This window comes from Malaya genurostris, chromosome 2 (assembly GCF_030247185.1).
Source record: "Malaya genurostris strain Urasoe2022 chromosome 2, Malgen_1.1, whole genome shotgun sequence".
NCBI lineage: Eukaryota > Metazoa > Arthropoda > Insecta > Diptera > Culicidae > Malaya > Malaya genurostris.
The window spans coordinates 117,040,790-117,068,622 of NC_080571.1; the positions used below are offsets into that span (position 1 = coordinate 117,040,790).

General features: G+C 34.9%; 1 protein-coding gene across 2 annotated transcripts in view; it reads left to right on the top strand.

Annotated features, from left to right (window-relative positions):
• LOC131431532 (cardioacceleratory peptide receptor) overlaps positions 1-27,833 on the top strand; it is a 236,366-nt gene that overhangs the window by 185,733 nt on the left and 22,800 nt on the right. For both annotated transcript variants that reach the window (XM_058597315.1, XM_058597314.1), the window contains one exon: positions 1,073-1,208. In XM_058597315.1, coding sequence (XP_058453298.1) covers positions 1,073-1,208 — 136 coding nt within the window. The remainder of the gene's footprint in view (positions 1-1,072; positions 1,209-27,833) is intronic.

Consider the following 27,833-nt stretch of genomic DNA (forward strand, 5'->3'; position numbering starts at 1 on the left):
TTTATGGAAAAAAAAAAAAAGTCTTCTTAACTAAATGTGAAAAATGCAATAGAATAACGTTCGGTAAAAAACGAAATACACCAGACTCTATACTCACTATTGGAAACAGTCAAACAGTTAAAAAATGCAAATGAATTAGGGACTTAGGAATAATACTAGATTCCTAAATCACTTTTGTTGATCAGTATAGTACAATCATAAACAAAGCCAATAACATGCTGGGATTCATATAACGTTTTTGTTACTGTTTTCACGATCCATATACAATTAAAACATCATACATTTCCTATGTTCGGTCAGTACTAGAAAACTGTAGCTTAGATTGGTCACCTTACATAATCACATGGGAAGATCGAAAATAATCAATTTTTATTATTTGCACTTCGTAAATTAGGTTGGACAAGACTTCCTCTGCCGTCCTATAAACCCCGCTGTATGCTGATCAGTATTCAAACATTTGAAAAACGCAGAGAATTTTCAATGGTCTCATTTGTAAACGACATTGTCTCGAATCGCATAAATTCCAGTAAACTACTGTCCAAACTAATTTTTTACAACATACCAACTCGGCCTTCGAAATCGAAATATTTTTATTGCAAACCACCAAAGAACAAACTATGCAAAAAATTGACCAATAAATCAATACAACAAGCATTCAGAAGCTGTCGATTTCAAAATGACAAAAAAAAACAAACTGATACAATATTTCAATTCTGTTCGGTAAGCTAATTATTATTATCTAACTCATACTAAATTATACATTATTAAGAGATCTATTTAGAATAGATTACTAATTTTAAATGATTATTGTAATTAATTCTCTGGTCTACTCTTGATAATTTCATAATAATTTCAACTCGAAGAAGGCAGAAAAACGAATGACAGTTCAACACTGGCTGTTATTTTTTTCTTAAAGATTGTTCGAAGTTGAAGAGACTAATCGCTCGCATTCGCCCTCTAGGGATGCAAAGTGCTGGTCGGAAGTAAAGAATGATTTGCAGTAATTATTGTAATCTTTACCCGTATTAAGTCAACATCCTTTTCTTTTCCTTCTCTCTCTCTCTCTTCACAGACTGAACAGTTTGCAGTATTATGGGCCCTTTTCACCGTAATAGTTCTGGGGAACTCGGCCGTACTAGTAACGATGCTGTTGAACAAAAACCGCAAATCTCGGATGAACTTTTTCATCAAGCAGCTCGCAATAGCAGGTAGGTGAGTTGGTGGGTGGTTTTGGCGGTAAACAAAACGGCCTCCAGCGGGTTGAGTTGGATATTTTGACCTATATTTATTTCATAATCATGATTCTCTGATGCTCCACAAAATGTTGTCCATTTTTTCTCCTTTTAGCCATATGAGACCAACAATGGTGCGTGCCAGAATGTTTATTTGAATTTTCCCCTTTAAGAAATTTACCCTTCGCAAGCAGACAAGCCGAACCGGGACGCCAACCGATAGGACAGCAATATATAGGTCAAACCGAGATGATTGAAAAAGTTTGTCATATTTTGTCCTTCTGTCGTTTGTTTTGTTTTGTTTGTCGGATCAGTCTGGAAACAATAAAAGTAAACCGCCTCGTTCGACCCTAAGTATAAAATAGGCACAAACAATACGACTGAAATACTCTTCTAGTAGTGCTTCCGTTTTTTCCTCAGGGCACTAGCTCTAACAGCTGTGCATCCGTGAGTAAGGAGATTTATCAGTCGGATAGAATATGAAACGTTGAAAGGATGCAAAATATAATATCCGGTGATTTCCCACGCTATAACTGATCCAAAGCAGTTTGCTGTCTTAAAGTATAGACAGATTTGACTGTAAATAAATAGAACTTTGTTCTAGAATAACGTATCCTTTCACCGATGAGCCTTCCACGGGCAAAATTCCGATTCTAGAAATGAGCAAAACGAGTCATGATTTGGGGAAAAGAGCATATTTTCATGTTATGATAATACACCATGATTAAAAGTTCTCGGATGATGATCCATTTGGACTGATTTCGCTGAAATTTAAGCGTAACGCATTTGTCGTTGATGGGTAAAACTTCAGGCGTTGACTTCTGCTACGATGGTAACCTTTATAACATAAATTCAGGCTTTATGTTTTAAAATTTGAAAATTTTCAATATGAATTAAATGGAGTGGTATGATGAACGAATTTTTTGGGCGTTTTTGATTAATGTCTCAAATGATATACGTTTGAAGAGCCAAACAGTGAAAAGCACGACAAATTTCTTCTAATCAGAATCATTAACAATTAAAATATGTTTTTAACGACGACGCCTAAAATAACGTGTTCACTTGCGCTAATTGCTTTAGTTTTGATTTTTTGTTTCAGAATCTAATCACTTAAACGAACTGCATGAAAAAATACGAGTGAATCAACCCTCTTAAAAACAAACTCTATGTCGAATTCTTGCAAATACCACGGAATGATTTTGCTTTTTTTTTTTCTTCGAAAGATCATTTGCAAAATCGTCTTATTTAAAATATCTAGGTGAATCAAAACAAATTTTTCAAGGTGGTTGAAAAACTTTTTTTTCCTATTTTCGTTAGATGGTTCATAGTCGAATTCATTTTTCGGTTTACGCTAGCTCTCGGAATATTATTCTAACAACAGTCACATCAAATATGTTAAAATACATTTAGATATATTCATACAAAATGTAACGTGTTTAGTCTCTAATAATGTAAATTTTCGGTTCATTATCTTTATGTAAACATTTTCAGTAGTTCTTGCTTTTCGATATCTACTTTTTGCCTTAATCTATTAAGGTGAAATGTAGCGTCATAAAATGCGCGCAAAATTTTATCCGCTTCAGTTGAACGAACCGTCACACAAAGCATACCAAGAAAAACGGACACATAGAAACAAGCACTTTTTTCAATGACTGAGCGCAGTGGGTTTACCTCTCGTTATATTGGCTTGTAAAAAAGACTGGACGTAATGAATTTTTGAATCCTTCACGCTTTGAATATATGCTAATTCAATCGTTATTGTTAGTGATTACTCTTACACTAGAGCTATAAATCATGAGTAATTATGAATGACTAACATTAGGTTGTATGTATATAAGGGTGAGACAAATTTTTTTTTTTAATAACTGTTTATTGGAATGTGAGAGTTAAAATTAAATTATTAAGATTAAAATTGGGTGTTCAGCCACAAGTGGTGACTTTTCAGGCCTATTATATATATATGATTTGGTTATTACCATGAGGACATCATTTTCTTTCGCAATTCTGAGATTTTTGTGTGGGGAAAATTCTAAACCTACTTGTATTGTGTAATGGGGAAAAGGAACTTATATACAAACTTACTAACTAATACAGAGAGTGAATCGATTCAATTGAAGATTGCATCGATTTTTATCGGAATTTGCTTATAACATTATGTGACATTACATCTAATGGTTCTATATTTGTGAGTCTGTGTAACTCATTTGTACTAAACCAGGGAGGACGCTTCAAAATCATTTTCAGAATTTTATTCTGAATCCTTTGAAGCGTTTCTTCCTGGTGAAACAACAACTTGACCAAATTGGTACTGCATAAAGCATGGCTAGACTGAAAATTTGTTTATGAATTTGAAGCTTAGAATTTCTGTTTATAAGAGGATATAAACATTTAATATATTCATTACACTTTGCCTGGATTCCTCCAATGTGATCCTTGAAAGTGAGTTTTTTGTCATACGTTAAACCTAAGTATTTAGCTTGATCAGACCATGTCAATTCCGAGCCATTCAATTTGAGAATGTGATTATTGTTTGGTTTAAGAAAAGAAGCTCTTGGCTTATGAGGAAAGATAATTAATTGCGTTTTTGCTGCATTTGGTTTAATTTTCCATTTTGACAGATAATCACTGAAAATATTTAAACTTCTTTGTAGGCGACTGCAGATCACTCTTAGATTTCTACCTGTGGCTAACAGACTTGTGTCGTCACAGAATAGCGATTTCTGACAACCAACGGGTAGATTTGGAAGATCAGAAGTGAAAATATTATACAAGATTGGAGCTACGCTCGAACCCTGCGGAACACCGGCTCGTACGGGTAGCAATTCAGATTTACAATTCTGACAGCTAACCTGAAGAGTACGATCAGTTCAATAATTTTGAATCATTTTGATCAAATAATTAGGAAACTGGAAATCAGACATTTTTACTATTAAACCTTTGTGCCAAACACTGTCGAATGCTTTTTCTATGTCTAGAAGAGCAACTCCAGTGGATAACCCAGAAGATTTATTTGCTTTTATCATGTTCATTACTCTGACAAGTTGATGAGTAGTTGAATGTTCACGACGAAATCCAAACTGCTCTGGTAAAAAAATTGAATTCTCATTTATATGAGACATCATTCTCATAAAGATAATTTTTTCAAAAAGTTTATTGATAGAAGAAAGTAAGCTAATTGGTCGATAACTTGATATTTCTGCTGAATTTTTATCAGGTTTCAGGATAGGAATTACTTTAGCGTTTTTCCATCTTTTTGGGAAGTAAGCTAATGAAAAACGCTTGTGAAAATATTAACCAGGAGTCTCAAGGCAACATCGGGAAGATTTTTAATAAGAATATTAAAAATTCCATCATCACCAGGAGCCTTCATGTTTTTAAGTTTCCTAATAATTGATTTAATTTCATCAAAATTCGTCTCAATAATGTCATCTTGTGATAACACTTGGGTTGAAATATGCTCATATTTCAGTGAGACTTCATTTTCAATAGAACTCACAACGTTCAAATTAAAATTGTGTACACTCTCGAACTGCTGAGCAAGTTTTTGAGCTTTTTCGCCATTTGTAAAAAGCATTTGATTTCCTTCCTTGAGAGCAGGAATTGGTTTCTGAGGTTTCTTCAGAACCTTAGAAAGTTTCCAGAAAGGTTTAGAATATGGTTTAATTTGTTCAACTTCTTTAGCGAAATTTTCATTTCGCAAAAGAGTAAATCTATGTTTAATTTATTTTTGTAAATCCTTAATTATGATTTTCATAGCAGGATCACGAGAACGTTGATATTGTCGTCGACGAACATTCTTCAACCGAATGAGCAGTTGAAGATTGTCATCGATGATAGGAGAATTTAATTTAGTTTGAGCTTTGGGAACTGAAAGATTTCTAGCTTCGATAATGTAATGATTCAAATTATCAATCGCTGTGTAAATGTCCGCAGAATTTTCTAAAATAGTTTCATGATCCACATGATTTTCAATGTGAGATCTGTAATCCAACCAATTAGCTCTATGAAAGTTGAATATAGAACTAATTGGATTAATTATAGCTTCGTTGGAAAGTCTGAATGTTACTGAAATATGATCTGAGTCAAAGTCAGCATGTGTAATCGGTTCACTACAAATGTGACTTTGATCTGTTAGAACCAGATCAATTGTAGACGGGGTTTTCACGGAAGAGAAACATGTCGGATTACTGGGATGAAGAACTGTGAAGTAACCAGCTGAGAGTTGATTATGAAGTATTTTACCATTACTGTTATTTTGCCAACAATTCCACTGGACATGCTTAGCATTTAAGTCCCCTATTACGAAAAATTTCGATCGATATCTTGTAAGTTTTTGCAAATCGCCTTTAAAGAAATTTAATTGTTCGCCGGTGCATTGGAATGGCAAATATGCTCCAGCGATGAAATAAATTCCATGAATGGTTTCAACTTCGATTCCCAAGCTTTCAATAACTTTAGTATGGAAAGAAGGTAGAATTCGATGTTTAATTTGCCGTTGGACAAAAATGGCAACTCCACCACCCATTCCAGTAAACCTGTCAAATCGATGAGCCACATAAAGTAAATTATTTTTCAATTTGACATTTGGTTTAAGAATAGTTTCTGTCACCATGGCAATATGGATTTTGTGAACTTATAAAATTCATCTTTACTCAATTTCAAAGATCGAGCATTCCAATTTAAAATATTCAAATAATTATTTAACATCACTGTTAAATTTTAAATTCATTATAATATAATTTGCGAATTGCCATCCGATTTGAAATGCTTCACAAAGTGACGAAGTCGAATTCATTCGGATGATCATTTGAAAAAGTTGATCCTGTAGGCAGATCATTTTATTTTCATTTATATCGCCTAAATCGACTTCATTTAACCCTCAGGGTACGGACTGGGTTACCGTAACCCGAGCGAAATTTGAAAGAAGCGCCATACGAAGAGAAGTCGGCGAGGAGGGTCCGGACCAGGGGGGGAAGAAACTTATAGGTACACACTATTAGAGGCCCAAGCGGCAGAGTCAGTATCCGCTTTGTGTCCGAGCTAGACGCATATAAACATTGTGCTCGGGTGTGGTACACCCAGTCCGTATCGAACGTTACAAAATCCAAAATTTTCAAAAAAATTAAGTTTTAATTTTCGTCTGTTTGCCGCTGAGGAATAAAAAGGTAAGTAAGAATACGTACTCTATACTTAATTTTGTAGATTCTAACCTCAAAATAACGCGTTGTACATGGTGTAAGCGAAGTATTGTAGTAGATCTCAATCACTTGAACGTACGTCTTATATCGAAATCTTTGCTGCTCGTAGTGAATTATAACTCATTAAATTTTGTTTCTTGTAATGATACTACTTGTAATGATACTACTCAACAATATCTGAGAAACAATTTTTTTACGCTCAAAGTAATTAATTTTAACCTTTATCATCATAAATCAACGAAACAACGTTTTTTCGCTAACTCGAAAAAACGCGTATTTTCATTTTTCAAAAAAAATATAGTTTTTGGAATAAATCAAAAAACCGTTATGGACATTTGTAAGCACTACTTTTCACTTTTCAAATGCGAGTTATACAATGTTAATATTTTTTTTTTCAAAAAGTTACAGCATTTTGAAAAAAAAAACGTTTTTTACAAAAAAAAATTCAAGACCCGTTCACATTTTTCATTATAATTTTTTTTCAATCATTTAAATGATTAATCTGACAACTCTATTATATTTTTGAGACAATTTCACACAAAATAAAAAAAAATTATTCAAATTGACAAAGTACAGCTCGATATACACCCAATCAAAGTCGCCGGGTTAGGCTAACCCTGTCCGTACTGAACGTAACTTTTTTATAGTCCGTACCCTGAGGGTTAAAGATGCGAATGGCATTGAAGGAATATTGGTAGGTAAACTGCCATTAGAAGATGAGGTAGGTAGACTGCCATATGGCCGATCTACCTATTAATAAATTGTTTTCGTTAGAAGATGAACTGCAAGGCGGTCCTGTGTTTTGATTATTTACATTAGAAGAATTAAGTGGTAGATTTCTGCCTGTTATACTGGCATAAGTGACATTAGAAGAAGATGATGACGAGGTCGATCTACCTGTCAATAAATTGTTTTCGTTAGAATACGAATTGGCAGGCGTACCTGTTTTTTGTTTTAAATTCGAAGAAATCAGTGCCTTAGAAGAATTAGGCGTGGCATTTGTAACGGTTTTTTTTTATTTTCAGGTATGTTCTGTAAATTTAAGGTCGTTGATTTGACTTGTTGTCTAAGCGAACGAGCGTTTAAAATTTTTTCCCTGACAGGACATTTCAAATAATTGGATTTATGATTTTCATCGCAATTTGAACATGAAAATTTATCAGTGGTTTCATTCATTGGACAAACGTCTTTCGAATGCGATTTACCACAATTCAACAACGAAGCCTTGGCAACGACGACATTGCGTTAAGTTTGCAATACGATTATGTGGGACAAAATATTGATTTCAGCTCCACCAAACTTTTCGTGTTCCTTTTAGGTCCCAGAAGCACCATGCAAAATTTTAGCTCGATCGGAGAAACTATATTTTCGCGCCCGAGGTTCAAAGTTTGTATGGGATTTAGTATGAAAAAACCGACTTTTCACAAAAAAATCGGCCGAAGATCACCCTATAGAATCAAAAAATCAATACATATGTTATTTTCGAATGAAATTTAACGAGGATGAAAACTTTCGAAGGCCGCAAAACAATCCGACATTTGTATAGAAAGTTATTAAAGCAAAACCAGCACAAGGTCCGAGCAATGGCTCATTCCTCAATATATCTAGGACCACTGTTTTTGCTCACGATATAATGCCATGTCTTCACAAAAGTTTCTCAGTTTATAATGAAAAATTTTTAAAGTGACAAGCCATGTTCCAAAAGTCACTGTAAAGACACACGAAAAATCTAACTTTTTAATTTGAAGAAATAGGTTTTTGGAATCTTCTACAATATTGTATAAAAATTAAAATCCAATAACTTTGCCGAAGATATAAACTCTCTATCTCTTATAGTTTAGAAGATGTAGACGATACAATTTTGTGCAAACAAAAACTTAATTTACGTGACTTTTTGTGTCAATACAGTAAAGTTTGGAGCATGGCTTATCACTTAAAAAGAATCTTCATTCTAAGCTGAGTAACTATCGTATTGAATATTGAAAGAAAGCCAAATCTAAATATTACGACCGCTTGCAGCAGTGGTGCTATATATATATATATATATTTAGGAATTATCCATTATTCGGACCTTGCGTTGATTTTTTTTAATTTTTTTCACAAATATCGGATTGTTTAGTTTTCTTCCTCGTTAAATTTCCTACGAAAACTATACATTTACCGATTTTCAGAGTGCATAGGTTGATCTCCAGCCGATTTTTTTTGTAAAAAGTGAATTTCTCCATATTAAATCCCATACAAACTTTAAACCTCGGGCGCGAAAATATAGTTCCTCCGATCGAGCTAAAATTTTGCACGGTGCTTACGAGACCCAGAAGGAACACGAAAAGTTTGGTGGAGCGAGAAAATAAACCTTTTCATCTTTTTCCCATACAACCTTGTCCCACCCTAATATATATGTATTGAATAACTTGCTAACCATGTATATGCCTGAGCTTAGTAGCAAGCATGGATTCTTCTCCAAAAGAACGATTGAAGACAAGAGAACATTCAAGCATTTTCGATATCTTTGCAGTAGTTCACCAGGCCCTTCCCGCCGATGAGATAGAATTTACGTAAAAGTGTTTACTTGACTCGCATGAGTTCATCTCACCATGCAGTTAAAATTATTTAGTGAATCTTTTCTCAAGCACATATTTGGGGCACGAAATTAAATATAAAGTTATTTCGTAGTTCATTATTATTAAATCGATTTTTAAAGGAAAATCAAGCGTTGATTCATTGCATTCATAATAACTGAAAAACCAGTGAATTCCAATAAGTTTTCCATGCTGACTGACTCGAAGCTGACTCTAAATTTTTATCACATTGTTCGTATCACAGGTTAATGAACGATAATACTTGGCTTGTAAGCATTTCATTCAGTAACTTGTCAATGATGAAGTTATAGTTTTGTTATAAAAATTGCTGCAATCTAAAATTATACCTGTTATATGATATAACACAGCAAAGCATTATTGCTTCAGCAACATCAATGCATTGAACTCAACAGAATTGGACATTATTAGCATTATGAGTGACAGTTACTTAGAAAATAAACGATTTCTTACAATACCCATTTTATTGTGTTCAACTCGTTTTTATTTCAACACAAAACCCAATGCTGCATAAATTCGCGTCATTATTTTATATGTAATTTTTGCTCACGATATAATGCCACCGTGCCCACCGTGCATTTCTCACACCAACTCAATACGAAACAGCAGTGCGCAAGCAATAAAAACAATGCGGAAAAATTTATGTAAACTTTTTCAAATTTCGGTTGTTTTAGCTAATATTTTATAGATTTGAGTTGCATTTTCAGATTCTTTGTGAAATCCTGCTACAAACACTACTTTTCAGTTCTAAAATCATCCCCGTTGAACTGAACAGTTACCGTTTATACATTTCAATACTTAAGTGTTTTTGGTTTTTCGAAAATCGGTCTAGTTTTTGAACAATTGATCAAAAACGCGATTTTTGCATTCCGCTTCATTTCACCTTACCGCATTTTCGGACCATGATTAATTTTCATGGGAGAAGACTTTTTGCTCATGGTTTCATGAGAAAAAAAATTGGCTTCATGATTTTATAATCATGACATCAGTAACGGAATTATTTCCGTGTCTGCTTCGGTGGAATATGTTTCAAAACTACTGTTTTTTTCTTCGAGCTGCTCGTTTGTAGGGTAAAGTGTTTATTATATGCCTTCCTTAAGAAAACATTGAGATATTTCTAAATGTACTGATATATTTTTTGCGACATTGCGCCCCGCAACAATGATGCAATATGCTCCTTGGAATGTCGATATAGAAGAAAAACCGATGAATAAGATATTTTGTGCATCAGAAATCAATTGCATAATCAATTAATTACCATTGGAAACGAATATTTTTGATTCTCCCAACGGTACATTTTGTTTTAATAACCGTTAAAAATCTTTAAAACAATATTTTAACTCAAAGCATGCTGTTGAATCGAAAGTGGGGCATAATGTCCGTAGAGTGATTGATATTCATATATCAAAAATAAGTCTTTGTTTCTCTGGATTTTTAGACATTAGCACTGCTAAAAGTAAATTACTAAGTAGTAATCGACCATTAGACGTTTTACACGGTTGAAATGCTTGTTTAGACGTTCAATTTTGTTAGTTTTTGAGCGCTTGTTGAACGACATATTGCACGAAATATTCGTTCAATTTGCTGGAACGGTTTGTTGTTTTTTTTTCTCTTGCAAAAATAGTGTGAAAATTAAGTGTTACCTTTACATAGAAAGAAAATTTGTTGTTTTTCTACGTGAAGTAGAAGTATTGTGCAGGTATGTATTGTTAGTTTAAACAAATAATTGGAAAAAGCTTCAGGAATTCTGCAGTAAAACTAGTCCAACGGGGCTCCAACTCCTCATGTTAAAAATGGCTCAACAATGGACCTCTGTCGGCCGGGTTTGTTGAATGAAAAAAATGGCATTCGGTTCAACGGTCTGTTTCAAAATCGGCAAACGAAGGTCCCGTGTTGGCCTCCCGTTGAACGATTGATTGGACTTTCATTGGACCAATGATCCAACGTATTGGACCCATGAAGGACCACCGTTGAACGTTTTTTTTCTAAGTGGGGAAGCAAAACCTTAAATCTAAAAGCTGCCTAACGATATTTTCAGTTATTTGCAAATTTTCCAGCAAACGACTGCTGTCAAACTTGCATAGCAGAAATATACTTTCACCTAAATAGAAGTAATAGAACACCTCTCGATGAATGAAATAATTATCCAAGTTCAAAACTAATGTCATCTACACATAAACTGTATTCTACTATAGTATTCTAAGTTCATTGGCAAAATGAATATAGGTAGTCGTGTTTGTACCTGTTTGAAGCGATTTTTAATTTCAATTATAGAGGTTTCTACCCGTTGCTGTAACAAAATGTATCAATAGTAATATAAAAGGTCTGTTAGCTTACAACTTCAATCATTATTCAACTTTCTCTTTCTTAGAGAGGTTGTGTCTTGTTGTTATTGGTGTGATTTTTATAAGCTATAATTAGTGAGAGTTTTATAAGTGTTTTTTAAATCCGCTGAAATTTTTCATAAATAAATACAATTTGCGAAAGCTTCAGTGAATTGGAACGCATTGGACTAGTTCCTGGATTGGTTTGTGAATTTGCTAAACCAGGATACGTGGATCTTTTTTGATGGTGAAATGTTTGATTTCTTTTTCGTAAATTTCTACGACTTCCAGTTAAAATGATTATTCTTCACTGTCATATTTTAGTTCACCATTTTTTAATGTATTGTACGAAAGTTCATCGGCAAAACCAAGGTGTAGGTAGTAATGTTTGTACCTATTTGAAGCGTTTGTGTATGGTTTCTTCTTGTCATATAACAACTATATCGATAATGATATGAAGATTCTGTTGGTTGTTACAGTCATTCTTCAACTTTCTCCTTGTTATCAGTGTGATTTCTACAAGCCATCATCAGTGTGATTTCTATAAGTGTTCTCTCAAATCCTTCATAAATCTCCACATATGGCCAATGCTATCTCAACAATTCCGAAATCTCTACAATTTCTTCCGCAGCGTGTGTATTTATCCTATGCCTTTTTACCTTTGGTGTTGATTCAATTATGAGTCGATTAACCTTTCCGTGTGGCTCAAGCCAAGGATTCAAGGAATGAAATCCTCAAGAGTTGGTGAAGCTGTGTTAGTTTGGCATGTCTCTGCCCATTTGACCTGGATCGCGTATGGCAATTTTTGCACCATTTCCTTAATTAATCAGTGGTCGTGCAAGTATTTATTTTGCACACTAGGTTGTCTAGTGCGTCTGCCATTTCACAGGTCACGGATTTTCTTTCCGTATCCATGCTATTGCTTATAGGAGCTCGTTGTAAATTCGGGTCTTTCAAATATTTCCTCTAATCTTTCGATGATTCGCTGTACGTTATCAGCAATCATTATGAGCTGCTGTACTCGCTTATATGCCTAGTCCCCAGGACTTGATCTATATGATTCAGGTTTTCTAATTTCGAGAATCGACCTTCCTCTGTTGTTGCTATACGTGCTTAAATTTAGGCCACGTATTCGCGGGTTCGTTGAAGCGGGGTAATTGCATCAGTGCCTACCGTTTTAAATAACGCATGGATCAATAAGTCCAGAGACTAACAATGGAAACAACATTTTTTTTGCAATTTTTTTTATTCATCAACATAATCACCTTTTAGGGTGATAGAATGGTTCCAATTATTCGATACCATGTCTATACTTTCGCTTCGAAATAAGCTTCAGTTTCAGCGATGACCTCCTAATTTGAGATAAATCTTTTTCCCTGGAGCATTTTTTTAAGATCCGCAAAGAGCCAGTAGTCACTAGGGGCTAAATCTGGCGAGTATGGGGGGGTGGGAAAGCAGATCAAACGATTTCTAGCTTCGATAATATAATGATTCAAATAATCAATTGCTGTGTCGATGTCCGCAGAATTTTCTAAAATAGTTTCATGATCCATATAATTTTCAATGTGGGTCTGTAATCCAACCAATTAGCCCTATGATAGTTGAATATAGAACTAATTGGATTAATTAAAGATTCATTGGAAAGTCGGAATGTTACTGGAAGATGATCTGAGTCAAAGTCAGCATGTGTAATCGGTTCACTACAAATGTGACTTTGATCTGTTAGAACCAGATTGTAGACCGGTTTTTCACGGAAGAGAAACAAGTCAGATTACTGGGATGAAGAACTGTGAAGTAATCAGCTGAGAGTTGATTATGAAGTATTTTACCATTACTGTTATTTTACCTACAATTCCACTTGACATGCTTAGCATTTAAGTCCCCTATTACGAAAAATTTCGGTCGATATCTTGTGAGTTTTTGCAAATCGCCTTTAAAGAAATTTAATTGTTCGCCGGTGCATTGGAATGGGAAATATTTTAAAACGATGAAATAAATTCCATTAATGGTTTCAACTTCGATTCCCAAGGTTTTAATAACTTTAGTATTCGATGTTTAATTTGCCGTTGGACAAAAATGGCAACTCCACCACCCATTCCAGTAAACCTGTAAAATCGATGAACCACATAAAGTGGATTACTTTTCAATTTGACATTTGGTTTAAGAAAAGTTTCTGTCACAATGGCAATATGAATTTTGTGAACTTTGAGAAAATTATAAAATTCATCTTCACTCGATTTCAAAGAACGAACATTCCAATTTAAAATATTCAAATAATTATTTAACATCACTGTTAAATTTTAAATTCATTATAATATTATTTGCAAATTGCCATCCGATTTGAAATGCTTCAAAAAGTGATGAAGTCGAATTCATTCGGATGATCATTTGAAAAAGTTGATCTAGTAGGTAGATCATTTTATTTTCAGTTATATCGCCTAAATCGACTTCATTTAAAGAAGCGAATGGCATTGAAGGAATATTTGTAGGTAGACTGCCATTAGAAGAAGATGATTTGGCCGGTCTACCTATTAATAAATTGTTTTCGTTAGAAGATGGACTGCGAGGCGGTCCTGTGTTTTGATTATTTACATTGGAAGAAATAGGTGGTAGATTTCTACCTAATATACCAGCATAACTGACATTAGAAGAAGATGATGACGAGGTCGATCTACTTGTCAATAAATTGTTTTCGTTAGAAGACGAATTGGCAGGCGTACCTGTTTTTGTTTTAAATTCGAAGAAATAAGTGCCTTAGAAGAATTAGGCGTGACATTTGTAACGGTTTTTTGATTTTCAGGTATGTTCTGTAAATTTAAAGTCGTTGATTTGACTTGTTGTCCAAGCGAACGAGCGTTTAAATTTTATTTGGATTTATGATTTCCATTGCAATTTGAACATGAAAATTTATCAGTGGCTTCATTCATTGGACAAACGTCTTTCGAATGCGATTTACCACAATTCAAACACCGTATATCCATATGACAATTTTTGGTTCCATGGCCGAAGTTTTGGCAACGACGACATTGCGTTAAGTTTGCAATACGATTATGCCGTTTATAATGTTCCCAATGGATTTTAATGTGGGAAATGCAACGTACTTTTTCTAAAGTTTTCAAACTGTTTCACTTCGATTGAAGTGTATTAGATAAAGTTCATGGGAAATTCCAGAGAGTGGTTTAGAAGCACCATTCACTCTATTTTTCATAAGTATTATTTAGGAAGGGGCAAAACCAAGCAATTCTGTTAGTTCATTTTTAAATTCATCAGTACTTTGATCATTTGATAAGCATTTCAAGACAGCCTTGAAGGGTCTGTCTGATTTTATATCATATGAATAAAATTTATGAAGTTTCTCGGACAAATGTCGAATAAGACGTTCGTAATCTTCCAATCCATCAACCAAGACTCGACATTCTCCTCTTCGTCCGATTTGAAATGAGACTTTTACTTCCGGGAGAAAAGTAGAAAGCTCAGAACGGAATGCTTTGAAGTCGGAAATCATCACCGTCACTGGTGGCATAGATTGATGTTTCTTCCCAGAACGACAAGCGTCTATTTTGGGAATTTTTGAAGAATTTTCTTCTATGTCGCCACAATCGGATTCATGAAGAATCTCGTAAATATTGTTAGACGGCATAGAATCAACGGAAGGGAAATCCGTCCGTTGTCTTTTATTTTTACATTCAGATTATATATGATCGTGAATGTTATTAGAAAATGTTGAATAACGGATTGTGAATTATTCCGTATTGAATTATTTTTAGTCTTAGGCCTGTTGCTTTTCCGGTTGGACGCAGGCATTTTTGAAATGAATGAAATTTGAAATTAAATTAACTAGGCTCTTCGATTAGACTCCTAGTTTGGAAAAGTCTTGATAAAGACTGATTTTGTGGTGGTCTTAATAAAGATTGATTAGTTCGAAGAATAGTTCTTTGAATAGCTAGCCTTAAAAAAAGGCTGATTAATTTCTTAGTCACTCTTTGTATAGCCTTGAGAAAGGCCGACTAATTGTTAGTCTTTAAAGAGACTGTTAGTGATTCAGGTAGCTTTGAGAAAGACTGAAGCCTTGAATCAATGAAACTGTAGGTAGCCAGAAAAACTTTCCAGGAGCCAAGAGCTGTTCAACACCGTCTTTGCAGGCGACCAAGTTGTTTTTGCCATTCGTGTTTTCAACAAAGTTGAATTTGGACATTTTGTTTCATTTCCTGTGAATATGTACGAATGCTTCCGCCTTTTGTGCTGGGAGTCTTATCCTTTAGTGATGTCGCTGGAGTCCTCTGAAGGAGTCCTTCCGTCAGGTCTTGTCTGATGTGAGTTCTTCTGGTGCGCGAGTTCTACTTCTCTCTGGAGTGTCACCAATGTTTCAGCGAGAAACTCTTTTATCTTAGAGTATCTTAGTATTTCACTAGCTCCTGCGCTTTTGGAGCTGCTGATATTTTTCTTTTACGTCTACGGAGTCTGGCAGGCTTCGTGGTCCTTTCAAACAGAGCTACTGCCTCCAAAATAAATTCGATATTCTAGGTCGGATAATTCACAGGATACAATTTGGTTAGCCTCTTTCAAATCTTTTAAGGAATTTTATTTCTATTTACTTCTAAGACTTATACGACTTTTGAAAATTCAATGTAATTCAATGGGTTTAATGGGTTATACGATTGGCACGAACAGGTTTTTTACCTGTAGCTAGCGTTGTCCTCGTCTCGTTAGCTCGCACCAACTATATCGATAATGATATAGAAGGTCTGTTGGTTGTAAACTGCAATCATTCTTCAACTTTCTTTTTCTTAGAGACGTTGTGTCTCGTTGTTATTAGTGCGACTTCTATAAGCTATCATCAGTGTGATTTCTATAAGTGTTTTTTTCAAATGATTCATGCAAGGAGACGACACATCCTATAGTAGGGGATTGGTTCTCCTTCCCCTCCAAGATGTCTTTCAACCTGTGCTAGCAGATGACTGTGATTTAATCCAATTAATAACTTTGGCTGTGCGTCAACGTATGAGTTGATCGACATATTGTTCAGGTGTTTAAATCGCTTCATTAACTTATCGACTGACTGCTTTGGCAGTTGCAGATCCTTTACGGTTCGCACTCCTTTCAATGCGTAAGCTTTGAGATGCACCGCTTACCCACAGGCAAACCCGCCTGCTTTCATTTTCATTCCTTGTGACGTTCTGACTCTACTTTAACGTGAGTGGCTCGACGTTGCCCTTGAGTTCAAGATTATTGGCCAAGGATTCATCTAATAACGTGAGAGATGATCCAGTGTCAAGAAACGCGTAGGTATCAACTCGATTTGTCCCGTTTTTTAATGTAACGGGTTCCACCTGGTACAGGATTTCTGACGTATTCCCATTATTGTGGTTCATCGTTTTTCGATCATAATTTGCGACTCTTTATGAAAAATCGAGTTGTGCATGGCTTTGCGCCCATCAATGCCACAAGGCTGCCTCGTCCGACACTTTCCTGCCGTATGGTTCTTGTTTAGACAACAAAAACGTAAACTAGTGTCTTTCTTCGATGGATGAGTTTTCATTTAATTCATGTTGCACACTATCTTGTCGAGTGCGTCTGCCATTTCACAGGTCACGGAACTACTTTCTTTTCGTATCCGTGTTATTGTTTGTAGGAGCTCGTTGTAAATTAGTTCGGGTCTCCCAAATATTTCCTCTCTCGATGATTCGCGGTACGTTATCAGTATTCATCATGAGCTGCTGTACTCGCTTATATGCCTGTCCCTCCAGATTTTGTTGACCTTCCTCTGTTGTTACTTCGAAAGTTTTGAATCAATCGGATCTAGCGATTTCTCATTATCTTGATTTATAGTCCTATATTGAGCGTTTTTCTAATGGATAACTTCGATTGTACGAAAGTCCATCGATAAAAGACTATAGTCGTGTTTGTACCTGTTTGATGCGTAATAACAATTCAATTTATAAAACCACGCAGTATGTGTTGTCATGATCCACACAGAGAACCCGCAGATCACAAAATTACAATATTGCAATTGTTGTTTCACGCCCTGGTTGTTTCAACTGAAATGTTGTTGATTTAACTAACATATGTGTAGATTTTGTCATAACCATTCAGGTAACCGAAATTCTTGTATTCAAATGCTGTCACTTGGCGGAGAACGAAGACAGCAAAAGGCAGAACAAAAAAAACTTCATTTCACCAGAAGCGTTTCATATTGAAAATTTTCAATGGTAAATGAACGTCATTTATGTTAGCTACGTAGTGGTCGTTTTATGTAAGTGAAAGTATGCAGAAGAATATAACAGTTAATTGTAAAACAAGTTTTCCATGTGTTAAATAGATATTCCTACAGTATAAATGTTTTAATTTCATCTGAGAGTAATGTATTCTAGGACAGTTCATGTCAATGTTATTAAAACCGCTTAACGCTTAAAAATTTGCTGCTTAAGTGAAGTGGTACTATTTTTATTTTCTTGAAAGTGTATCTGTATCTGCGAGCCATTCTGCAAGTGAAAGAAAATATTCCTAATTCCCTGTGACCATTTTTCTGGTGAGTTCCCTTTTGAGAATTGTAATCTTTAGGTTCATTTCTATATCCTTTGTGAGTTTAGTGATAAAGATATAAGCAGTTAATTAGGTAAAATTTCCGTGTTCAAGCAGTGAACGATTAGCTGCCCCGAAGAGGCTAACAGTAAAAAATATTTATTGCAATTGGCGTTTTAAGTTCAAATAACTGAATAATTGGTTGAAACAACTGAGACATTTTTTTGCTTTCATGTATACAAATAACTTTGCTGGGATTGTGTCTTTGCTCGATTACACGAGTGACATCTCATTGAAACGTTTCATTGTTCGCTCAGGGTGTTTGGCATTGCTCAACTGAAACGTTTCATTACTTGTTGGGTGTCGTTGCTAAGCTGCCAGCACGATAAATAAAAAATGGCAGATTAGTTAAAACAACAGTCGATTAGTTGTACCAAATTTTAACCAATCAAAATCAGAAAAACAACTAATATTTTAGTTGTTCTGTGATCGCTGGCTTTTCCGTGCATATATGACAATTCTTCCGTTAAGTGGTAAATTGCTCTTGTTATCTATCTGTACAGTGTAAATGTTTATGTTGTAGGGTTCTTTCTGAGTTTTTTTTCAACTAGCTTTTTAATGTAATTGAAAGTATCGGCTCCTTGTTTTCTAGAAATTTATGTCATTGATTTAATGAGTTATCTGGGTATTGATATAATAATTGTAAATTGCATTCCTTCCATTGTTCAATCAAATATCTATTGTTTCTCTTTGTCACTACAAGACATGATTTCGGAGCTCATAAGTTTAAGTTTTTTTAAATTCCGATTGCTGTTCTTCTGAATAACGCCATGTTCGGTTCATATAAAAGACATGACCATTGTAATTTTTATTACCTTTACTAATTTTATTGAAGTAGCCTAAGGTATTTCCCTCATGTGAATGATTCTAGTTAAATAATTATATTTAATTACCTTCTAAATTTCTTATTTCCTAAAAACTCTCCGCCATACGGAGAGTCTCTATCGAGACGTATCGACTAAAACGCGGATCTTGTCTTTATAAACTTTTACTATCTCTCTGGTAGCGGAGACTCGTAATGTCTAGTCTCTAGATATCTGGAATTAATTCAATGGCTTCAATTTGCTTTTACTACATTCTATGCGAGTTGGGAACCGTTAATTTTTGCCTAGTAGCAAAGATGGATCTCCTGATTTCTAATCCATTACATAAATCTGCTTAAATTGGTCTCAACTGAATTATATAAAACGAAAATATACTTTGGTTAAAATAAAATAAAATCTCAGATCTGCTAGTCGGTTTCTGCTTTCCACGGGTACCTCTGTACCTTTGCACCCCTTCGTCGCCCAATCTCTGTGTCTCAGCACTTCTATGCGTTCGCACCTTTGTGTCTATTCACATCTATTTGAGTTGAGTATTTGAGTTATTTGGGCATTGAATGCATCATTGTTAATGGTTATTTGAAGCGCAATAACAATTTTGTAATAGTAATATAAAATGTCTGTTGGTTGAAAACTGCAATTATTAATCATCTTTCTCTTTCGTTGTTATCAGTGTGATTTATATAACCTCTACATCAGTGTGATTTCTATAAAAGATAGCCTTTTCAACCGGTGTTATAAGCCAACAGTCACCCAGACGAAGGGGTTGCATCGGTTTCGGCTTGTCTTGAAGTTTAGACAGTTTCCAAAAAGGCTTAGATTAGTTATCTAGCTTGCTGAGAATTCCCTGTTTTTGATATCATTTATTCTTTATATAATGATATTAGAGAGATTATTAGCTGAAATTTTCTTTTCCCTGAATCCTATTCTTTTGGTACCTTCGATAAATATTTCTTAACATAATCAATGTTTTAGCGGTAGAATCAATGGTGATAGATTTACGGAACATTGGTATTTCTTTTAAGTTTAGTTCACGAGCTCTGGCGATGGCACGTCCACATCATTGAAAACGGAACCCCACATCATTCCGTGCGAATTGAAATCTCCCAGAATCATTGGCCATTGAGCTGATAACTGTTCAAAAAAAGTTCTAGCTATTGGAAGGAATGCCATTATGATGGTCTTTAGAGGTTCAGAAATATTGAATGCTGCGAAAATCCATTCTTCAATTTCCGAAAACTTCAGTAATCCTAATGGTGGCTGTGAAACGGAGCCCACTGGATTATTGTCTATTCTTGTGATAGCTCCTGGATTGGTTTGTGAATTTGACAAACCAGGAGGCACAGTTTTTGGTTTTAAATTTGGCTTTTTAGATTTAACACGGGGATCTTTTTTTGAAGGTGTAATTTTAGGTGCCTTTTTTTGTATTTTGTGGTTTGGTAATCTCCTCTTAACAGACCCTTGAGGAGTGACAAACGAGGTATCTTAACTAATTCCGTCAGAGTCAGATTCCTCTGGCTCCGCAAGATTTGAAAACCCGTTTTCGGTTTCCAAAGGTGGGACATAAATGATCGTTTTGAGCATTTCTGCATATGTGCGCTTAGACCGTGCTTTTGTAGAAAGCTTATATTTGTCTTTACGCAACTTAAATGCAGCGCATACTGAAAGATCATCATGAGGACTCTCCCCACAATAAACACATTTTCTTTATCGCAGAGATTATCCTTATAGGGCCCTTGACATTTTATACATTTAGAATTATTACTACAATAAGTAGCTGTATGTCCGACATTTTTTACAGTTCGTGCAATTCATAACATGCGGTACGAAAAGCCGAACAGGAAGACGGATTATATCGATATAGACATGGCTAGGCAACGCAGATCCGGCGAATGTTACTCGAAACGAATCTGAGGGTCGATTCCAACCAATTGTTCAATAGTATGCTAATAAAATACTGAAACGACGTTATACCGCTGACAGACATGTGATTTCCGCACAATGATTTCTGTACAACGTTGTAAGCGTACAACGATGAGGTGACAGACATGTTTTGCGCACAGAATGAATGTAGTGTGAAACGAAAAAACTCAAAATTTAGCTTAATTTCCCAGCTCCGATGATCGATAATATTGAAACCAAAAATTTTTGTGGTTTGAAGATTATTACTAGCAACTAATTTATGACAGATATAATCTTGTCGCTCTGTCTTAGCTATTAAACTATTTGTGTGTAAGTGTTCATTGGATGACAGTATCACTCATATCATTGTTTAAATGTAATTAGTATTAGAGAAAATTAGATGTTCATAATTTTGATGTTCTACCGTAACATTCACTGATAAAAATAAAAAAACAAATGAAAATATGAAATGGAGGAAATATGAAAGGCTTTTAGAACTAATTTTCGGTACACGAGCACTATTTTTTTGCAACGACGCTGATTTCTACCAAAATGGTGATGAATCACTAAATTTTGTTTGTAAATCTTACCGACTTTTGCCAAATCCGAATGAATTTCAAGGTGTTCAGTCATAATTCCTTTTTCACCCGCATATTCAGGATAAAAATAAGAGCGCATAAACTATTAAGATTGAGTCTCAAAATAGTAAATAAATCTAAGATATTATGTAACCATCAGAAACGGCATGGCACACACATATTTCAGAAAAATTCTGTCAACGTAACAGTTTATTCATCACGAAATTTTCATAAAAAGGATTATGTTCATCATAAAACTGAATTTAAAACCTTCTCGAATTTTAAATCATTCCGAAATAGATTTGACATAGGTTTGATGCTATTATATAACAGCAAAGTGCTACAGAAATCTTATGAAAAACGGTCTACTACACTGGAATATAATCTGATAATGGTTTTATTAGGATTTTGAGAAGTTATGCTATATTTATGAAGTAACACTGAAAACTATTACAAGTATTTCTTAAATTGAATATGTAACTTGGTATGTTTTCTGCTTCAAATTACTCACACTGAAAAACATGATTCGATGTTCTCTCTATTCATACCTCAAAATAAGACTCTTTCTAAACAATTTAAAAACAAGTTTTCTTTCCATCGAACGGCATTCAACCCGATGACACAAGACGAAGTAATAAGAAGATTTAGAGTTTCCAGAAGTGAATATAGGGGACCAATGTTATAAATGGAATTTCGATAGGTCATCAAGAAACAGGATGATTACACAATTGGTTTATTCATGTATTGGATATTTATCGTTTATTATTACCACATGTGCATTCAAAATATGAATCATTATGTTTTTAAGCCCATTTCAACAATAATCTTACTTGTTATTGAATAGAAAACAATTACTCAATAGTGCTGATTTTTTGTACAAATATGAATAAATTGTTTTCTCTATTTGTATTTCAAAACTTCACCTAATTAATGAATATTTCTTAGCTTGACTGCTTTTTGAAAATATGCTACAAAGTTTATAAGTTTTATGCTGCTTGTTAGCATTTTACCGAGATTTTTTTTTTCAAAATATGACGATGATTGTTTATTATTTGATGCTCAGAAGAAGGAAATACTGTTTCATGAGTTCACCATCGCTCGCCAATGGCGCTGGTAGCAGTAAACAGTGATGTGATTTTGCGCTGTACAACGATGAATGACCGTAGTACGGAAATCACCGTTGTATCATGATGCTCGCGTGATACCACCGTGATTCAGGGTGACAGACATGTGATTTCATGGTGTACAGTGATACCGATATCACATGTCTGTCATAAGCATTACCATACATTTTGAAGCTAAATGTTTTCGAATCGATTGTTAATTAAATTATATAAATCCATCCACAGATCACTGGCTTATTAGCGTTCAAAATTATGACAAAAAATCTAACGCGACTATTTCCTAATTTTTAATTGACACCCGGCCACGTATAGTGAAGAGTAAGGTAAAAAATATGGATTTAAACAACCACGAATATTTTTTTAAGTCAGCAGTCAGCAGTCAAACAATATGATGCTTTGAGTAATACTTATTGTATCAAAATTTCATGAGTACCGAATTATCTCTTATTTCTTTGAATATGAAAATAACCAAGTTATGATTGAGTACACAGTAATACCAGATTGTTAGATTAATTTATGATTACATCCCACCTAGTTGACATGTTGGAAACTTTTGACAGAATCATTTTACCGGTATACGCTTCCCTTTAGTTCAAAAAATCAAACCTGTCTTGATTCGAACATGGTTTCAAATGTTTGCTTGGAATCTTATTAGTAAATCTAATATTACTGGCTTAGTTTTGGGTAATGGATAAATAGCTGTGCAATTCAAGAGTGAAACTACGTTTAAAGCAATGAAAATCGGTACCAATGCCCTAATTGTATTAAATTCTACTGCACACAACAATGAAATAAAATTCCCACTTCCGCTTCAATGAATTTATCTTTCAACTTCCAACAAGTAACTCGTCTTCCAGTCATGCACTCGCATCGACCGCGAACCGCATCGTACGCGACCCGAAGAATTAAGACAACAAAAGCCATAAATCGGAATGCCAATAAAACTACAAATCAGCAATCATTGCTGGTTAAAGTGGAAGATAAAGGTTACTCTTCTTGTCTACTAGTGGGGGGAAACTGCAATTTCAGAAAAGAAAAGAAAAGAAAAGAACGACTCCGACTAACAATTGATGTGTGTTTGCACTAGAAAAAGAAAAAGGAACTTATCCATACAAAAGCTTTGAGAACTGTCATCATGTGTTGCTATAATTCACCAATCGGGATATAGAAAGTAATTCGAAAAACTCAACATTGTCCTAACATAGCATCCCGGATTTATTTTACTTTTCTTGAAGCTTTTCACATATTGTCCAAAGCATAAACAATGAAAAGATTCGTAAATTTGTTTCTATGAAACTGGAATGCTTGTGTCACGAAAATGTATTGACTGATAAAATTGAGCAATTACAAGTGCATTCTTCACTTCCAATGGTTCAGTTTAAGTAACTTGACCTTACTCGTTTCCTACCAACATTGTCATGTTCTTTCTTGTCCGTTGTTTATGAGAGAAACACACGGTCGATTTATGACATATGATTTAAGGACACGGATGGTTATCAAGTAGAACTATAAATTCGTTTAAAAGACCGAATCGATCTGCAACAATTTACTACGCGATTGGCGAACATATGTCGGCTTGTGATGTAATCTATGTCGATAGAGCTTACGTCTGAATAAACAATATTATAGCAAAATTAATTTTGACGTAATCACAAATACGAAAAATTAACACTACATTTTAATCAATAGCATCACCTTGAGTGACTTTGAAAGAAATGTATTTCCCAATTAGGGAGACCTGGAAAGATTCTTAGTAATACTAGTCATGCAATGATTCTGTACGCTAAGAATCGGCTGCGAAGTCTGTTTAAATAGAAAAGCCAAAACCCACAAAAGGAATGTAATGCCAGGACTTTACTTTGCTTTGGGTGTGAGCGATGAAGCGGGCCGCATCTTCTTTTTTGAAATAGGTCTCTCATAGTAACCCAAGTAGCACCTGTAACTTGTTCATGAAAAAAAAAAGAAAATAAATCCTATGCTGCATAATGGTCGCATGATAGACACAACTAAAAAATTCGGATTGTGATAGTGACATTGAAGTCAAAATAATGTTACAAATTCACATCTCATCATACTAAGGTCCAATAAGTTCCGACTTAACTTTTCGGTAATTTAACTCTTACCGCATGCTCGCAACTGTTGTTGGTCGCCAACCGGGCACCGAAACTAAATTTAACAAAAAAAATTCACACACTGCAAGACTATGTTAAGTAATGATTTCATATAGTTTACCGTATTCGTTGTGATACAACAAAGAAAAACAAATACAGTGTCGATTGAAAGTTTCCGTATATTTTCACGGACAATAATATGACATCAATAAGCCAAAAATAAGCTCTCAATTCAGAAAACAATTGGTTGAGCCGGAATTTTGAAGAATTTTTACCGGTATTTGAGCGACACAAACTTTGTTTTTGTTTTTTGGAAAGTATCTTCTTTCTACCGGAGAATACTTGAACGCTTTGTCACGATAGTGTATGGTTGGAAAAACTTTTGCAAATGGAAGCCATTATAATCAATTAATACAATATTCATTAGCTATCACAAAATGCATTTTTGTTCAAATCAAATATTCGTTGCAGACAACCAGTTTGGCAGCCCTCGATAATTCGCACAAGTTTCGCCTCCTTCGCTTTTCAGGTTATATAGCAGTTATCATGCACGTTACTCTGCCTTCAACTTATTCTATGAATTTGTTTTACAGTCATTGAAGTATAATAACGTGTTCTACTTGGGAACTTGCCATCTACACTGAAAAATAATTTTGTTGATTCTGTCTTACCAATGAAAATTTGTGAGGATTAAAAAACAAAATTATTATATTTGACAGTAACTACTAAAATTGTCCCGGGTTGGCGGTTCAATGCATAAGGCACTCGTCTTACAAACCAGTTGTCGTATGTTCGAGCCCCGACCGGGAAGGATTCGTAGTGTCAGTAGAATCGTAGCACAAGCCGTGCCGTGCAATGGTTTTGTACACTCTGAATCGGCTGCGAAGTCTGTTGAAACAGAAGGTCAAATTCTACTACAGGAATGTAATACCAAGGCTTTTACTAAAATTGTCTTCGTACAACAAAAATTACTTTTGCAGTGCGCAGGAAATTTTTTCTCGGGTTTTCATTTTTGTGTTATGTAAGTTATTTTAACAAAAAAATGGGTAACTCACGGAAAGTAGTTTGAGAAATTGAAGTGAGTTCTACTTTTCGAGTTATTCTCCACCACCTTTGGAACAGGAAATGCGGAACCAGTAGTGCTGGATTAAGCTTATATGCTCACAAACTCACAAGTTCTGCAAACTAGAAGAATTTATCAGTCAGTTTTATGGGATTGGCACCTGTGTTTGACCATTGTTTGTGAAAAAATACTCATGAAATAGGAAATTTTCGCTTATCACGCTTTAGTTCCGGAACCGGAATTCTGACTGATAAAATGTTATAAAAGTTGTTTAGACTATAAGGCCTCCCTTTAAATCTTGATGTGTGAAAATAGGTTAAACCGTTTCCGAGAAAATTGAGTGCACATTTTCTCTCTAAAAATTGAAATTTAATAGCAGGCTTTGGGATCATGAGACATTTCATTTGAATCTAAGTTCATGAAAATCGGTTCAGCCATCTCCGAGAAAAGTGAGTGCAGTTCATCGAGCTGAGTCGAATGGTATATGACATTCGGCCCTCCGGACCTGGGTTGAAAGTTCGGTTTTCACAGTGATTGCATCGCCTTTCTATATGAAAAAGGCAAAAAAACCTCCAAAAACCTGTTTTCATCCACCTAGTGGTTTAATGACGCCTTTCTCATATCAATCATACTATCATATATAAGACTGTGGTATTTATCAAAATAATTTTCTTCGATTCTTAAAAGAATAACCGAAATCGGTTTGTTTGACCGTCTACTGATAAAAACTATAAATTGGAGAAGTTTTGAGGTCGACTTAGAAATTTTTTTACGGTTTTTCGCCCTTTTCAGTGATGGTATAACACACTTCACCGTACATATCCGGATCCTGATGAAATTCAGGAATTCCGTATGGGGCCACAGGACCTTTCATTTGAACTTAAGCTTGTGAAAATCGGTCTATGAGAAAAGTTAGAACACTTATTTTAATTTTTTTGCACATTTTACCCCATAACTACGAAACTGGAAGTCAGATCCAAATAATATTCAGGAATTTTGTATGGGACCACAAGACCTTTCATTTGAATTGTTAAAATCGGTTCAGCCATCTCCGAGAGAAGCTAGTGCAAAAACCTGTTTTAATCCACCTAGTGGTGTAATGATGCCTTTCTCATGTACATATAATATTGTGGTATTCTATTCAAATTTTCTCTTCGATTTTTGAAAGAAACCAAGTGATTGTTTATGCATAACATACAGAATAAAACAGTGCTTTGATTGCGTAAGCCATCCTTAAGAGAACGAAATGGGTTCACTATTATATGCACTTCCGGCACCGGAACCCGAGAACCGGTATAATCGAAGTCGGTTAGTACGGCCACCAACTAACATGACACACAAACTCTTCTAGTACACACCCTATAATTCCGGAACCGAAAGTCAGATCCGGATCAAATTCAGGAATTCCGTATGGGACCGGAAGACCTTTCATTTGAATTTAAGTTTGTGGAAATCGGTCAAACCATCGCTGAGAAAAGTGAGTGAGATCCATTTTGGTATATATGACCACTATTTCCGGTACTTCCGGAACCGGATACCGGGAACCAGGATAGCCGGAATCGGTTTGTTTAGTTGCCTACTGATAATGACTATCGATTTGTATAGTTTTGAGACCAGTTTAGAAGATTTTTTACGTTTTTTGTTTCGCCGGTTTAAGTGACGGTGTACAATATTGAACACACTTTACCCTATAATTCCGGAGCCGGAAGTCGGATCCAGATGAAATTCAGGAATTCCGTATGGGACCACGAGACCTTTCATTTGAATCCTAGTTTGTCAAAATCGGTTCAGCCATCTCCGAGAAAACCTAGTGAGATTATTTGACACATACACACACACATTGCTCAGCTCGATGAACTGAGTCGAATGGTATATGACACTTGGCCCTCCGGGTTGTGTGAATTTCATAACTTTAACTGCTTCGCTTCTAGAATTGTGACGGAGTATTTAAACTAATGATTGACTTATTGGCGACAAATATTTTCTACCACAATAGCAACATACATAATTGTGGAATTGAAGAAAATATTGATATTGAACACTGCTCGGAGCATTTTTCTCGAACGACAAGCAGTCAAATGCTGGTTTTATTCGCACTAGTTTGTGTGGGAATTTCACACTGCGTAAAGTTCACAAGGCTCTTCAAGTTATTCTGGATTTGCCCTTAATTACTGATCTGTATCTTCGATTTGCAAAGGAGCAATCTTTGAAGTACTTTAGATTTATTTGTGATCATCTCATACAACTGAAAATGTTATCATAAAATGATGATCATATTTCCGATGGTATGTAGCAAAAATT